Source organism: Pectinophora gossypiella, chromosome 7 (genome assembly GCF_024362695.1).
Source record: "Pectinophora gossypiella chromosome 7, ilPecGoss1.1, whole genome shotgun sequence".
NCBI classification, from domain to species: domain Eukaryota; kingdom Metazoa; phylum Arthropoda; class Insecta; order Lepidoptera; family Gelechiidae; genus Pectinophora; species Pectinophora gossypiella.
Genome location: NC_065410.1, coordinates 8,996,760 through 9,014,121, shown reverse-complemented (window position 1 = coordinate 9,014,121; position 17,362 = coordinate 8,996,760). Strand labels below are relative to the sequence as shown.

Genomic DNA, 17,362 nt, shown 5'->3' with positions numbered 1-17,362 from the left:
TAATGAGTTTACAAATGTAAACGTAACATTTAATTCCTTACAAAAAATACATTTTTTATTCTTCAATAAGTGCAAACATGGCGATTTTTGCAGCGGACCAGTCAAAATAATAGATAATTAGATATAGATTACATAGACACCTTTTTTTGTTGTGATTCATTGTAACTTTAATTCATTATTTCTAGCCCCTTTCTTGCAATTCTACAATCGCGATTATATCACTGCAAAATTAGCCGTGTGTTGCACATACATTATAAATCTGTACGTGTGTTTTAACTCTGTGATTAAAGGCCTTCGATAATAATTTGTGGGAAAATTCAGAAGATGCCGAAATGATCCGATCTTTTTGGTCACAGATTTCTTTGTTTGGGTAGTACTAATGAAGTAAACATGAACAAGACGCCATTATGTGCTTCACGATGTGATGTGCTTGTTGTGTGTGTTGATCTGGGTAGTTCTTTAAATCATTATAATGGCCTTTCTTGACGTCATCAATCGTCATCTTCCTCATGTAACAGTAGTATGGCTGGCCAGTTGGCGGTAGCTGGCGGGAGCAGGGTAGATGGACACAGTAACAGGTCGTGTATGCTGCCTACAGTGTACGTGCCTAAGCAGTTGAGTGCCCACTCGTAGTTCACTGGAACCACACTATGCTCCATAGCCAGGTCTGAAATAACATTAAGAAATTTATAGATATATGATGCTTGCGTTCGCTCTAAGTTGTTAGTTAACAGTTGCGTGAAACAACGATAAAATTGTTTTTTTTGTTTTTTTTTTTTTTGACGTGCCTTATTGTGAATTTGCCGCAGATGGCATTAACTAATTGGCCGAATGAATGGGGAGCGCTGAAGGCTCTCACCCGGTAGGGTGCCCATCTGGGCGCGAACTTCGGCTCAGGGCGTCTTCTGAGAGGAAAAGATATTTGAAAGAATTAATCGACCCTAGTGGGTCGATAGCGATAAGCGCTGATTGAGGGAAATCGTCGACCACGCCGGCGGGTTCGGTATCGCGAGCTGATTGGCTGTCTCTATGGCACGATTAAATTGAAAAACAATTGCAATCTGCCTGCATATCGCGCGGGACGCGATAAATGAACAAACTCTATTGACTACGCGATAAGGAAACTAATTATTTTCAGTTATAATTAAGTGCAGTGTATTCAAATATGCTGTGATGTATCGGCACCCCGAACACTCCAGAAATCTAATTCTTATCGTGTGCCGCCTAACGCGAAAGTGCGAGCGAGACACAGTCGGTCCCTTACTCCTTTGCGGCTTAGGCTGCGTTTCCATTGACGCGGAGCTGTGCGGAGATGAGCGGAGACGTACAGGAATCGACCAATCACCGTGAGGGAGAGAGTGACAAAGCGACTTCGTTTTTCGCTCTCTCGAACGCTGTAATTGGTCAAATCCGCACATCTCCGCTCTTCTCCGCCCATCTCCGCTTCAGTGGAAACCCGGCCATGTAAGACTAACCTCGTAAGACCGAGATTTTCAGACACGATAGTTAAACAATAGGGTTTCTATTTTAAAATAACTTTTGGTCTTACGATTCTAAAGTAAGACCCGGAGTGAGGTCAGCGCCCGATACGAATTGGTGCGGAGCGGACAGTTGCCGTTCTATACGTATTCTTTGTTCTATGCCACTGCCCGATTTACTTTCATAAGACATGTCTGTCACTAATCTTTACAAGTACCTAGGTATGAAAAAAAATATATAATTACGTAGAATATAACAATGTTAAGACTTACAAACAAATCGATCCTCTTGCGTGTGTTCCGGTTCAGCCAGCAGGAGTGCCGCTTTGGAAGAGTTGTCAGGAGTGACTTTGACTCCGCGAGGGTCCTCCACCACACGACCCCCAGCTACTGTTAGCATTTGCTAAAAAAGGGCAAATAAATAAAACTATGTGTATATAGTATAATACTCTATGGCCCAGTGGTTGATCGATAGGCTCACGACCCGGAAGTCCCGGGTTCGAATCCCGGTGGAGACATATCACTTTGTGATCACCAGTTTGGCTAGGATATTGCTGGTAAATCACCCGATTGTCCGAAAGTAAGATGATTCGTGCTTCGAAGGCAAGCAGTCGGTCCCGGCTACTACCTAAATGACCATGTAGTATTTTATAATAGCAATTCTCTTTATGTTTGTAACTGCCTTTTCAAATAAGGTGCAATAAGAATTCTGATAAATACTCGAGACGTCTCATCTTTGTAATAGACACTTACCTAATGCTAATTTCGAGAAAATAAACATAATTACCTTCAAAGTGTCAACATCTAGTACACTGAACGGCGGCATACAGTAGAAGGTCATTCCATCGAAGATTTTCTTAACAGCAGTACGAGAACGCCTAGGCCCCGGCTCGCCACACGCGTCTAAGGCTTCGTAAGGCAACTGGGAAGGCAAGATCATTATTTAAAAATGGACACACAATACTTAAATTAGCGGCACGCTATGATGGCCGTTTTGACATAATACATACAGCAATTTGCTCCTTTAACGTAGTTATGAATTAATACAAAACTTCATGAGTGGGACAAATGTAAAACGGCCATCATAAAGAGCAGCTAAGTTATAACTCGCTTGGCGAAGTTGATATAAAAATACATGTTGGAAGATATACATATGGTGTAGATATATCTACATGAGATATATACGGCAAAATTGCACAATGATAGTGCTTACCTCATCAACGAAAGTTTTCAATTGCAAGCATTTTTCGACCCAAGTGTAAGAGACAATCCATTTAGATGCCGCCAGGGCACACATATACTTTACTGATCTGCAAATTAAAGATATAATTATTTTAGCACATAGTTATTCATTAATTCAATCATTTTTTTTAATTATCAGCTGCCAATCGTCCGTCCCTTTCGTTTTCGGCGGATAAGAAAATGGCAGATATAACTTAAAATAAAATTAGGTGTGTTCAGGAGTGATAATTCCTGAACAATTAATTTAATTTTGCCTGAGTGCCTGAGTGTCCAGTAATTTACTACAAAAGTTTCACTTGATGTGTATCTATCTATCCACCAACCTCTGTGATTTGTTTTCCTCATCCACGCCCACCACAAGGTGTGTTAAATCATTAGTGTATTTGTCAAGGTATGTCCAGCCACGTTCATTACATAATACCTTTAAGTTCCTGGTTTCAGCGGAACTCAAACACGAACCCGCAACAAAGTACTTTTTATCAAGTTTTTTCTGTATTTGCCTTAACGGTAAAGGCTTCTTTACAGGAGAAGTAGGCGTTTGTTCGAAGGCTTTAGCTAAAAATTCCTTTTCTTGTGTCGTTGTCGGGCATAACGTCTGTTCTGGATCATCCAGATTTTCGTTCTCGAAATTGAGCGACTTCCTTGCTACCGGCGTAGAATTATGTTTAATATGATTAACGAATTTATTGATGGTAAGTGGGGTCTCCAAAGTCTGCTTTTTCTTGACTATATCAATCACGGTAGTGTCTTTCAATTTACTTGCTTCTACCGACGTATCCGAAATGTTTATTATGCTTCTTATTATTTGAGAATCTGACATTTTATTTTCCACATCTTTTGGCTTTTGCTTCTCAATATTCATGGTTTTAAATGCATCTGTTTGTTTCGGTTTTGTAAAAGAGACATTCCTACAAGAAAAAAAGTTTACGAAAATATAAAAAAATGTTCTGTTCTGATTCAACCTACAACAACAAAAAGTGGATAAAATATTACAAATTAAAATAATACAAACTTTTGTGGTGTCTCCTCAACTACACTTTTGTCTGAGTCATCATTGTCGACCACTGGAGTTCCAAGTACAGGTTCTATCATTTCAATGTCTTTGTCCATTTGAGTGTTAGAGTCATGTGACGCTAAATCACGACACATGCCTGGTGTAAGCAGGTTCTCTATGTGTTGTTGGGTAGAGCTGCCGGGAAGCTGAGAAGTAATCATAAGTTTATTTGATAAAAATAACAATCAAATGTAATTATATGTAGTAAAAGTATAATATAACTTGTTATAGGTCCACACCTGATTGTTGTTCTTCCCAGAAACATTAAGAGGCTCACTATCTTTGTCCAACATAGAAAACACATTTTCACTGTACTTTTGATTTGTTACTTCTTTTACATTAGAAATGTTCTGTTCTTCAGTTACAGATGCATTCTTGCGTGGTAAATTTTGTGTCTTGTGAATTATTTGACTTGGTTGTTGAATTTGATCACTTTCATTCGGTCTAATGTTCTGTGTATGCTTAGTACTATCGGTATTTTTAATTTCGGCATCAATAGTAGCAAACACCTGGCTCATTACCGCGTCGTAATTCATAGGTTCGCTATCGTTTGCCACAGGTCTAGATTGTGTTTGTATAGCTGCAACATTTTCGCATTTATCGGACTCATCCAAATCAATTCTTTGCTTTTTGCTGCTAGGTAATTCTATATCATCATTTACACCTCTGTTTCTCTTATCAACCACCTTTTGAGATTTCTTACTTTTCATTGTAGGCATCAAAATTTCAGAGGGCGCATATTTTGTATCTTTAAGCAGTTTTACATTAGATTCTTTAACAGAACCACTATTGAATATATCTATATCATTTAAATATTCCATATCTTCAGCAACTGCTTGTTCATTGTCTCCACCTTCTTTTATTTGAGAACATTTAGATTCCTTTACTTGAGAAGATTTAGCAACTACTGATGTTAACTTTTGTGTCATTTTGTTTTTATTGCTTTTAGTTTCTATGCAATCCATTACATCTGAGAGTTCTTTTTCTACACTATCAGTAATTTCAAACTGCGCGGTAGCTGTAGCTGTATCTGCTGAAGCTGTGTGTTTCTTTGTTGATGCAGATTTATTCAAAACTACTTTCTTCCCTTCGTCAACATTTACCTCAATATTTTGAACATTTACAGATTTAAGTGGCGAACATCCTATATCATTTTTATTAGATAGGCAATATGGTCCTAAAGACGTTTGCACTTCACGGTCTGTTTTGACTTTCAACTCTACATCAGTTTTTTTATTTTTTATAACTATGTTAGTAATTGTACTTCCTATTTTTATAGAAATTTCTATGTCATCTGTATTTACGTTCTTAGGATTTGTGTCAACTTCATTTTGGGTAATTTGTACACTATTGTCATCTAAGTTGTATTTTTTTTGACATAATGAACTTTTTTTAATAAATGGCATATGGGCTTTTGCACTATTACTATTCATATTGGCTTCACCATTATCGTCTCTTGAATGTAGATTTGTAGATGGCTCATTGTTTCGAAGAGTGTCAGCAACCTTCTCTATATTCTCCATATTTTCCATTTCCATTTGTATATCTTCATCGGTTGCTTTTTTCTGAGAATTTTTTGTTTTATCAGCTTTTCCTCCTTGTTCTTTGTCTTTTTCATTAATACCTGCACTTAATAAGCTCGCCATTTTAATATGGCTGTCTGGGTTAGATTTGTCACTACTTTCTGCTTGTTTTTTACCAACAACTGGTGTATTGTCATCAATATTATATAATGCCTGTTCTGAATCAGTTTGGTGTGCCACAAGTTTAGCTTTATTTGCAGCATTTTGAGCCTTTTTGCACATTTCAATTGAAACATTTAATTTACTTTTATTCTTTTTATTTAATCGGCTAAATTCCTTTCTCATCTTTTTAACATTGTTCCAAGTCTGTTTGGTTTTAAGTGACTTTTTATCAGTGTCAATACTAGAGTTCTTTGCACTATTTTTATCAACGGAGACATCTCGTTTTGGTGGATCTGTGTCAGATGTTTTTAGTTCTCTCTTTCTGGAACTTCTACGAGGATTGTCATTTGAATATTCTATTTCATCAAAGAAAAATGGTTCTAAATCCATGGGACCAATACCATGTTCCTTATTCTTTTGTGGAATATCTTCAGTATCAGGTAAGACTTCTATTTTATCCCAATCTTCTTGAGGTTGTGGAGGTTGAACTACTTTTTCAGGACTTTCAGTTTTCTTTTTATGAGTGTGAATTTGGATTTTACTTTTAGAAAGTTCTACAGACTGATGTTGGTCTTGTTCAGATGTCTGAGAACTTAGAACTGGAGCTGAGAAGTGATTCTGTGAGCTTGCCAGCCAGTCTTTCACATTTTTAGTTGGATCACTTGACTGCATGACTTCTGGGAAATCCAATGCAAATTCATCTACTGTAAAAGAAAATAAGGGATATTATATTACTCACTTAAGTGTTAAAAGATTTTATTTGCAAAATTGCCATAAATTGATAGCCAATTGAGAAGAGACTTTAATACTAAACGTATTAAAGAGGCTATAGAGCGGAACAAGGGCTCCAAGGTGTTCGCAAAAGATCTGTCTATTGGGCAAAGTCAACTAGCGAGACTGAAAACTGAGGACGGCAGAATCATTTCGTCGACTCCCGAAATCCTGAGGGAGATTGAGAGTTTCTATAGACAGCTATATTCCACGAAAACATCAGGCGAAAGCATGGCTCGAGACCCTCGAGCCAAGCTTACCCGACACTACACTGAAGATATCCCGGACGTCAGCCTGTACGAGATTAGGATGGCCCTCAAACAACTCAAAAACAACAAAGCGGCAGGAGATGACGGAATCACAGCAGAACTTCTGAGAGCGGGCGGAACGCCAATACTTAAAGTCCTCCAAAGGCTCTTCAATTCCGTCATATTTCAGGGCAAAACGCCGAGGGCATGGAGCGGAAGCGAGGTGATCTTGTTCTTCAAGAAAGGTGATAAAGCCCTACTGAAGAACTACAGACCTATCTCGCTTCTGAGCCATGTCTACAAGTTGTTTTCGAGGGTCATTACGAATCGTCTCGCTTGCAGGTTTGACGATTCCCAGCCTCCCGAACAAGCCGGTTTCCGAAAAGGCTTTAGCACCATAGACCACATCCATACGCTGCGGCAGGTTATACAGAAGACCGAAGAGTATAATCTGCCACTTTGCTTGGCGTTTGTGGACTATGAGAAAGCCTTTGATTCGATCGAGACCTGGGCGGTGTTGCAGTCTCTTCAGAGGTGCCAAGTGGACCATAGGTACATCGAAGTGCTAAGGGACCTCTACCAAAATGCCACTATGTCAGTTCGAGTACAGAACCAGAGCTCTAATCCGATCCAACTGCAGCGAGGAGTGAGACAGGGAGATGTCATCTCTCCGAAACTGTTCACTGCTGCATTGGAGGATATTTTTAAGCTTCTGGACTGGAAAGGATTTGGCATCAACATCAACGGCGAGTACCTGACGCACCTTCGATTTGCCGATGATATAGTCCTAATGGCTGAGACCCTGGAAGACCTGAACACCATGCTCGAGCATCTCAGTAACGCATCCCAACGAGTGGGTCTTAGCATGAACATGGCAAAGACAAAAATTATGTCCAACGACCATGTCGCACCCACTCCAGTTCAGGTTGGGAACGTTACACTCGAAGTTGTAGACCAGTACATTTACCTAGGACAAATAATCCAGTTAGGTAAGTCCAACTTCGAGAAAGAGATCTCTCGTCGGATCCAACTCGGATGGGCAGCGTTCGGGAAGCTGCGGAATATCTTCTCGTCCAAAATACCTCAGTGTCTCAAGACGAAAGTCTTTGACCAGTGCGTGTTGCCAGTGATGACCTACGGCAGTGAGACGTGGCCGCTTACTATGGGTCTCGTGAGGAGGCTCGGTGTCGCTCAGCGGGCAATGGAGAGAGCTATGCTCGGTATTTCCCTGCTCGATCGAATCAGAAATGAGGAGATCCGCAGGAGAACTAAAGTCACCGACATAGCTCGAAGAATTGCAAAGCTGAAGTGGCAGTGGGCAGGACACATAGCGAGGAGAACCGATGGCCGATGGGGCGGAAAGGTTCTGGAGTGGCGACCACGTGTCGGACGACGCTCAGTGGGTAGGCCCGCTACAAGGTGGACCGACGATCTGGTGAAGGTCGCGGGAAGCCGCTGGATGCGGGCAGCGCAGGACCGATCGTCGTGGAGATCCTTGGGGGAGGCCTATGCCCAGCAGTGGGCGTCATACGGCTGATGATGATGATGAGAAGAGACTAGACTTTAATTATCAATAGGTATCTCTGGCATTAATCTAAAGCATGTTCACATGACTAGATTTATGAAAAGAAAAAACAGTCAGCTATGCTATTAATATTGCACATGCTACAAAAAGACCCCAGAATAATTTAAAGGTATCGTAGGGTTATTAAGGTATTAGTTAAATTAAAAAAAAAAATATATAAAAATTAAACAATGAACTTACACTTGACATTAAAAAGCTTTTCGAATGCGTCACTAAGAGTGTGAACATGCTCAGTGAGGGTTTGCAGTGGAATGTTTATTTTCAAAGTCTTTTTGTCCACAGGAGCTGCACAAGTGTGGCAGGAGCGCCGACCCTTCCAACAAGCATGGCAGAGTGAGTGCCCACACGCCGCTGTGGCTGGGGCTATGAAGTACTTACAACTGGAATAGTTACAAGTGCAAATTATGATTGTTGTTCTGAACATAACATGAAATGCAATTGAAAGTAAAATAATGAATTTGAATGAAATATAGGTAAATGACATAATTTGAGATGTATCAAAAATTTTACAGAAAGTAAATGATTAAAAAGCACAACAGAAAGAACCGTGTAAAGAATTTTAAAAATTAAGGTTAGGAATTTTAAATCTTGTATATTGTACTTTAAATGTGTAGAATATAAACCTTCATCTATGAAGTTCTTAAAATAAAAATCTGATTTAATATTATTGGTAAACAAACCATTCTATGCAAGTTACTTGCTCCACTTGTTGAGAAGTTAGTTTTGATAGAATTACAGGATCTAACCCATCAATAACCATTTCAGTAGCGCTATAAGAACACTTTATGTCACACTAAAACATTAATTGAAATAAAAGTAATACACAATTGGACAAAATCACAAAAATCTGTAACAATATAGAAAATAAATTCTAATAATGAAGCTGTCATTCACAAAATTATTTTGTTTCGCGTTCTCCCGCGCTATTTTTGATATGATAATTATCAATATGATATTTGTTGTCTATGGAACCACCTCCGGATTGATACTCTATGCTTTCTTATTGAAAAAAAAAAAAAACATCTATGACCTGACATGTCGGGTCGAGGTCGGCGATAACGATTATTTTATCATTTGATTATTTTTTTACTTATAGTAACACAAGTAGGTAATTGTCAATCATTGGCTGATATTTTCATCAACTTCAACTGTCAACCCAAGTCCGAGTATATAATTTGTCAACCGTTGTCAATCAATCGCTCAAGGGGTGCGTTTTGCCGTGCGTGTTAGCCGAGTTCATCTAATTTTCTTCTTACGGCCTTAGAAATACTTCATAGTTAAATGTAAGTGCTAAATAATCCTACAATATTTGTTAATTCTTCATTTACATATGGCATTAACAACTTTTTACATCTGTTTTGTTCTTTGTGAAATTATTACATAATCTGGCGGAACCTCTGCTTGTTTTGAAGGTTTTCAGCAGAGATTTAATGAAGAAATCGTTATATCGGGCTCATGTATTATTTTCTTATAAGAGATCTGTGTGAAAATGTTGTATTTTTTATACAGGGTTAGGTTATGTAGATTTTGAGAGTGTGAGTGTAACGAGGGGTACAATAAGTTTAGTTGGAAATATTTAGGTTATTTGACTGTCCTGTAGTTTGAACGAGTGTAATTTAATGAAAATTCTTTTGCTACAGAATGGCCATGGCAATGCGCAGCTTTTTGAGGGGAGTGGGGCTCCAGGTCCGCACATACGCCGCCAAGGCACCCAAAGAGGCTCCCAAGGAGGGAGAAATGGCTCTCACATTCGCTGCCGGCAACAAGGTATCCATACAAAAAAATTTGGGGTTCTTTTTTGGAATAGTATTGTTGGTTTTATAATCTTAATGTTCCTAAGTAGGTATAAATTGAAAGGATTCTTGCTTTAATATACTACTATGCAGCAGTGGGTTGTCCCAGGTTGTGCCTGGATTGTTCCAGGCTAATAAATAAAACTACTACTATTAATTTCACTTGAATAACATACATACTTAGATCATGACAGGCATCTACAAATAGAGGTGGTTGATGATTGTTTATCATGTATGTTTTGTGTTGTAGGTGTTCTACAACCAGGTGGTTGTGAAGCAGGTTGATGTCCCATCATTCAGCGGAGCTTTTGGTATCCTTCCCAAACATGTGCCCACACTTGGTGAGTCTGATTAGTATATAACATTAGGAAATACAGTCCAATTTCTTAAAAATATACCTATTGGACAATTTTTTTCCCACTTGTCACCTAGGAGGACAATTGCTAAAATCCCTTCTCAGTCATTTCTTTTTTACTACATAAAACTGTAACCTAACCCTTTTTTATATAACCTAAAATAAGTATTTTAATGTTATTTTTATTGAAGGTTAATTTGGGTAGAAAGCTTAAAAACTGATGTACTGTGTTTATTGCACAGTAGAGACAGTAACATGCAAACAAGTACTTATATACATTTGTTGAGTTGTAGTCTGAATGTAGAACATATTACAGAATTATAAGATATTTATGTCTATAACCTGTTGTGTATACTTAATAAATAAATAGTACTTTTGCCAGTGGATGATTCCTTACACTTTTTTGTGAATATCTAGATGTAAATTATAATATGACTTGATGTTGACAGCTGTTCTCAAACCCGGCGTAGTTACAGTCACAGAGAATGACGGCAAACAGACCAAAATCTTTGTGTCCTCCGGCACCATCACTGTAAACGATGACTCTTCCGTTCAGGTACATTCATGTTAATAATTAAATTGAATTAAATTACAATAAGAAATAAAAAATCTTACTCCATATATGCACAGGAAGATTTAATTTCTCATCAATTTATGTCTTGCTATTGCTACATTTTTATTACTACCAGACTGATTACACCAACCGTTCCTATTCAATTTTGTATTTGGTATGGTTTTGAATGGAATAAATTATCTCAAGTATTGTAAAATACATTCAAAAATAACTTATTTTCAATGTATTTCAATTAATTTCAATGTCAGAGAACACTCAGGCAAAGTCAAGATCCCCTTGTAGATCATACAATACTGTAATCTACCACTACTCCAGACAGTGTTATGGCTGACTTAGCTGAGGAGAAGAAGCGGCGCAAGAAGCTCCTATATGTTATTTCGGAATGGCTTGTGATTGCAGGTGCTAGCGGAGGAGGCGCACCCCCTCGAGAGCCTGGACCGCGCCGCGGCGCAGGACGCGCTCAGCAAAGCGCAATCCGCAATGAGCTCTGCTGCCAACGATAAGGTATGTCTTTATTTTCTTTTTTATTATACATACATATGGTCGCGTCGTCGTTGGGCGGAAGGCAAGAGAGAAACCACTGCCCTATTTTTCCCTAAAAAAAAACTAAATAAGCTTCTTTTAGAATTGTCACATTCTAATGTGATTTTCTTCAATAAAACCTCGATTTCTTGTAATTAATTGCAACTAGCTCGTCTATTGCGAGGTTTTGTTAATAAAAATCACATACGGATGTGATTTTCAAACAAAAAATATTTACGTGGATTTTACTATAAGGCCTAATCCATTTTTTGATTACCTTAATCATCAACAATTTTTTTGACAAGTATTATTTCCACCTTAATATGCGACAGTCTGTGTTAAGTTGTACTCTATTGTAATAATGGAATAGTTAGTGCTCATGATTGCTTTCATATGGAATCTGCTTACAGTTGAATTGGCCCAAAAAAGAAACTAAATTTTAGTCCCAACGGCACGGCAGCTGCAGTTGTGGGCTAATATGTGGACTTAGTTTTCATTTCATTTATTCAGATTTATGAATTGTTGTAGGCTAAGGCGGAGGCGGCGATCGCAGTGGAAGTCGCCGAGGAGATCGTAAAGGCGGCCACAGCCTAAGATATCACTGCCACCGTTAGTCTAACAACTATTTAATTATAAACTACTATGTATAAATAAATATACCATCTCTGTAGAACATATCTATTTTGATTCCAAAACCATAAATTATTTATTTAATTATAGTCTTTCTTCTGTTTATTTATATATTTCTTTATATTATTTTCTTATAGGAATTTAAAATTTATTTTAAAGGATATAAATCAAAATTCCAATCTCAAAATGCCAACCAAGGTTTTTATGAAATAAAACAACAAGGTCATAGTTGAAGTTTGAGTAGTTTATTCAACACAAATCAAACACTTTGGTACAAACAGTTAGCTGCGGTTAGCAATGTTGTATCATATAATTATAAAACTTATCCGACTCGCTACTAGCGGCAAACCAAACGCACGAAGACAATAAGCGATACACCTAAAGAATCTTCATAAAATCAGTCCCATAAAAATACGCCAATCAAAATCGGTTATAATTTTTATTTAAATCCTACTATTTTTTAATTCCACTTTTAAGATATTTTAAGTAATATTAGTAGTTAATTTTCCATAATTTTGACTAAACTTCTTATTTAATTTGTTCACATTAAATTTTAGTATTTTTTATTTAATCAATTTCTAAGTGGAAGGTTAAGAGAAGATACCGGTTGCTAGGAAGCCGCGGGAACCTACCTACGAGCTACGTTGCCAAGCTTACACGACGATGCACAACATATAAGGAAACATCTAGAAAATGACACTCTTGTGTCTTACGACTAATCGTTTGCATATCATATAGAAGGATAAAATTACGATTATTAAAAATGCACCTTATTATACTAGAGTAATATTAAAAGCTTCAAATTCCATTTCAATAATATTTGTTACATATTTGATGGTATATCTAGATGAGCACGGCTGTTCGTATCCGTAACTGGTATGGTTTTGCAATCCACTGTATATATAGGGTGGTGTACCTAATGTTGATTAGCATTAATTTTATGTAATATTGAGTAACACATAATATGTTACTAACTAGCTACAGATTATATATTTTGTTTAAAAGTTGATTAATTACTAATAAAGAAGCTTAATATCTATTCTTATCGTAAAGTAGTGTACGCTTAAATGCAAATCAAACATTAAAAAACATTTTACAATAATACAAATTAGGACTTGGCAATAACGCAAAATGGTAAAAAGCATCACGAAAACTATAACATTAAAGGAAGCATCGTATCGACCTGACGGTCGCGCGTACCTAAACATTACCTTGCTACGAGTACACAAATATAAATAACGTTATGTTAGTATAAAAATTAAAACGGGATAAAAATACAAAATATCACATTATTACATGTTGAGCTTAATTTAAATCGAAACTTTCCTCACCCCAAATTACCAGCCGTTGTCTAACTTTCTTTAAATTAAGCCGAACAAATAAGAAAAAATAAGGTAAACTATGTACTGCGATCTAGCGATGCCTGCGGCAGACGCGCGGCGCGGGCGCGGGCGGTAGGAAACAATGTATACCTTATTGGACAGGAATAGGAACGCGTCACCTCTCTATTTAATCAAATATATCAATTTGAAATAACTACCACAACCATAATTTTCTGTTTTCGTATGGTAACACTAAAAAGTGACGCTGCTTTGCCTCTACTAAGGATAGGTAGATGATAATATACATATCACCCGAGGTTGCGAGTTTACCGCAGGCAGATTGAGCCCGAACTAAGGACTAAGGTTTACTTATGGCACCGATGTGCGCCTTACAAATTAACTAAAAAGAAGAATCCAGCCAACTAAGTTGGGGTAAATTTAAACGGCATCACAAAAATGCGACACACAAACGAAGATTGTAAAAAATCTAAAAATTTGGCACGAGTATCACCATCCTGCTGATAGCAGTTTTGTGTCTATTAGGAGCGAATTAGAAAAAAGAAACAATAAGTGATAAGAACGATTTGAACGTAATATAAAGATAAAAGAGAAGCGAATGAGCGTCGCGTCAGCAGGATGGCGATGGTCGGTAAAAAAAGATTATAAAGAAGAGTAGTCGTGTGTCGCGTGCGCATGCGCCAGCGCTAGTGTAGTTTACAGGTTACACTGCCACAGTATCGTAGGCTGTGAGTCCCCGCCCGTGGACTGCTTGCTGGGGGATTGGGGTGGTTGCTTCTGGTCTGAAACATAGTCCAACAAAGTTTGTAACAGCCCACACATTACCTGCACAACCCTCGACCCTACTCTATCAGGAACACATAGCAATCAGGGAGTGATGAATTCTATATGAATGGAGTGAAAAGGGTATTCAAATAAGGGCTGTAGGTTAATTAATTATATAGTTTCCTTTTTTTATTGCAGATGCCACTAATTTATGTATATAAAGATTATTTTATAAGAGCTAAATTAATTCAGCATCTAGCAGTTCTATTGAAATAAATCTATAGAGCTTTTATTAAATTCGGTGCCAGGGCGCTAAATAACAAATATAACACAGTAATAAAAACAGGTACGCATGCCCTTGTTAGGCAACGTAACGTTTAAAAATTGTATTTAAAATAAGAAAATTAGCTGTCGGTCTGTTGTAGGTCGCCCAACTAGCTCACCACAGGTTCATCCAGCAAAAAGAAATAGTTTAGTGCACAGAATAAATAAGTGTTAGCCACGTAAGGTTATTGAAAACAAAATATCAGGCAAAACGAAGGAACATTCATAAATACATTGTTCCACATACTTGGACTTACTGTTTCCTGTAGACGACGGATGCAGAACATAACACATGCTTAGTAACGAGCATAGACTAGACACGATGCGTTATTTAGATTATCACATTAGTCTATGGCAAGACATTTTACTTAATCGGTGCTACCGCACACACCAGGACTCGGCTAACTCACTACCTATTTATTATTATTAATAATGTATGTATGTGTAAGTAATATAATACATATTATGTAATTGGGTAGTTTCCTAGGTCAAAGATAAATTATGAAATTCTTATTACCAAATAAGGACAGATCTAAAGGTGACAAAAAATGTTTTCTTTTTTCTATTTAACTTATTTACGAATTTTAATAAAGAAATATATAATAATGTGTACATTTTGTTACGTTTTTCTATGACGTCACAGGTTGCTTTTTCATACAAATTGCATAGTAACTTCGTGTTTTGACGTTTAGTTGAAGTAACTGATTTGACTAGTTGGAAACTACCCTATTCTCGTTCTATTTTGTTTATTAACTTCCACATTTGGTAGACATTCTATTTAGAACGTACTTAGTGCTTTAGTAGATTTTTAGACAAACTTGTAAGTATTATTTAAGTTCATGCAATATTTCGTTGCACATCAAAACATTTCGGTGCAAGTATTTCTCGTTTGCTCGCAAATATGAAAGCACTTTTATTAAATGGGAGAGAAAATACTAATTTTCGCTAGGTGGCGCCACTGATTTGAAAGGTCAAATTAAAAGGTAAGTTTGATAAATTTAAACGTAAAAAAATATAAATAAATTAATCTAAGCGAGAATAAGTAAAGAAAAGAGATCTAATTAATTTGAAACTATTTTGAAAACACGAACAGCCTGCAATATAAGAACTGAAAATTAAAAAAACGTCGTATCGGATAATCGGACCTCGCTCTCGCCACAGCGGCGCCATCTAGTGTAAGTAATAAACAGTCGTGTTTATCTCTCATTGTCTGTGGACAGTACTGACATACAAACAGTGTGGGTATTAGATGTGTAGGTCGGGATGAACTGACCTGTCAATGAGTTTCCTCATTTCCTCGCTGTGCAAGCCGTCCTTGGCAGTGTGGGCCCTTACTGCAACAACACACAAGTCACGACGCGCTCTACTCTAGCCACGAGACTCGGAGACGCCTGCCCTCTACTAGACTACTCGTACAATACCCATTTTGCAATTTAGCATTTATAGACTGAGCAATACATGCCAATTTAACAGAGAAGGTGGTGTAAGCTTGAAAGTGTGAAAGACAACAAGAAAGTCATTATATGACTATCGTATTTATTTTACCGAGAACAAATTGTTTAGAGGTAATTTTGGTGCAATCTTGCTAAGTCACTGTTAACTTGTTGGTTAAATGAGTAGGTAGAATGGGTATTATACAAAGTCGTCTAAAACATGTACTAATATTCTACATAACTGATTCAAAAGAGAAAGAATTAGTTGACACAATCACAGCTAAACATTTAAAATAAATTCCAGAGTGGAGTTGTAATTTTAAAGTTCCCAATTATAGACAATATCAGGCGACAAAGTGACTCATATATTGCTTTAGACAATTAAGGATTACCGTTCATTTATAAAGGTACAAATCAAGTATTATTATAAATCACTTTGTCTTCTGATATGTTCAGTAATAGAAATATTCCAAATAATTTTGAAAAGAGACTAGTAAGCCAATTATGAAAAATCTAATTTAGAAGCTTGTATTCCGATTGTTATCACTGAGACAAGTTTTTGCATGCTGTCAGTCACAATTATTAAAACAAAGAAAAAGTAACTATTGAGCCAAAATTGTTTTACCGTCTTCTGTTCAGGTGACACCCGCGTGCGTAAGGACCAATTCAGAATTAATATGGGTTTTAATACCACAGACAGAACTGATGAACAATAATGGAAAAGTGTTTGTCATACTTTTTTATATTATTGTCGCTTCAAAATAAACCTCAGCGTATTGTGCATATTATTACAGAATAAGCTGCAAAAAATTGTGCAAGCCATTACGTGTGTTTTCTATATGCTTTGAAGCTAGTCGATTGCAATATTACTCGTATTAATATTATCATATATCATAGCTTATTGGTTAAATAAAAAAGTATGACAGTTATCAAAATGGTGAATGAAATATTCAATGGGTTTGGGTCGTGTCCCTGTCAGAAGTGACGATGAACGTAATGCGTGATGCGTTCAATCCAAATGGTTCTCGAGACTTATTTTTCTGGTCAAGATCTTTATTATCATTATAAAAGTGCCGATTCTGGCAGACACCGACTTAATTCTAACTTGATTTGCCAGTTGAAAAAACTAGTTCTGTCCCTTTCTTTGACTTTCGTAAGTGAAGGACGGCATTAGTTTAAGAAGCTGGCAAACTGAAATAAGGTTAAGTTTGTCTGCTGGAATCGGCACCGATGTTTCATGATGATATAATTTTCGCTTGGAGCGTGAATTAGGTGGATGATTGATGTTAGTGAGTGGATATACGTACCGGGGTAGTTGCGTGGTTGGTCGCATTCGGCTTCGGAGATCTCGTTGGAGTCCTTGCTCTCGTTGAAGGAGGAGGAGCAGTTGTTGTCGTTGTTGGCGTTGCGGGGTGGCGGTGGGGGAGGCTCGGGGGATCCGCCGCACTTGCGAGTACCTGTGTACGCCGGGGTATTTGGTGTTTGAGTATCAGTAAGTGAAGATTACATATCTAATATACATGTCAGGAAGGATTCAAAATGAGCTAGACTGTCTTTATTTGG

The 17,362-nt window shown here is 37.4% G+C and overlaps 3 protein-coding genes across 37 annotated transcripts in view; 1 reads left to right on the top strand and 2 right to left on the bottom strand.

Annotated features, from left to right (window-relative positions):
• On the bottom strand, window positions 1-8,979 carry LOC126367989 (breast cancer type 1 susceptibility protein homolog). Its single transcript, XM_050011809.1, has 9 exons — window positions 8,744-8,979; window positions 8,244-8,443; window positions 4,014-6,163; window positions 3,733-3,920; window positions 3,044-3,628; window positions 2,692-2,788; window positions 2,266-2,400; window positions 1,752-1,881; window positions 1-667 (listed from the first exon to the last, which is right to left on the bottom strand). The coding sequence occupies exons 1-9, from the start codon at window positions 8,821-8,823 to the stop codon at window positions 492-494; spliced, it is 3,741 nt and encodes a 1,246-aa protein (XP_049867766.1). The 5' UTR covers window positions 8,824-8,979; the 3' UTR covers window positions 1-491.
• A 222-nt stretch (window positions 8,980-9,201) lies between these two features.
• On the top strand, window positions 9,202-11,980 carry LOC126368097 (ATP synthase subunit delta, mitochondrial). The gene is made up of 6 exons (XM_050011983.1): window positions 9,202-9,346; window positions 9,704-9,830; window positions 10,107-10,197; window positions 10,661-10,767; window positions 11,185-11,289; window positions 11,836-11,980. The coding sequence occupies exons 2-6, from the start codon at window positions 9,705-9,707 to the stop codon at window positions 11,899-11,901; spliced, it is 495 nt and encodes a 164-aa protein (XP_049867940.1). The 5' UTR covers window positions 9,202-9,346; window position 9,704; the 3' UTR covers window positions 11,902-11,980.
• Window positions 11,981-12,160: 180 nt separating this feature from the next.
• LOC126367980 (Down syndrome cell adhesion molecule-like protein Dscam2) overlaps window positions 12,161-17,362 on the bottom strand; it is a 65,347-nt gene continuing 60,145 nt past the window's right edge. For 34 of the 35 annotated variants that reach the window (XM_050011790.1, XM_050011788.1, XM_050011775.1 and 31 more), the window contains 3 exons: window positions 17,107-17,256; window positions 15,640-15,700; window positions 12,161-14,059 (listed from right to left, as the gene is read on the bottom strand). In XM_050011790.1, the coding sequence (XP_049867747.1) occupies window positions 13,981-14,059; window positions 15,640-15,700; window positions 17,107-17,256 (290 nt within the window). In that variant the 3' untranslated portion in view covers window positions 12,161-13,980. The remainder of the gene's footprint in view (window positions 14,060-15,639; window positions 15,701-17,106; window positions 17,257-17,362) is intronic. The other variant, XM_050011787.1, reaches the window with a different exon arrangement.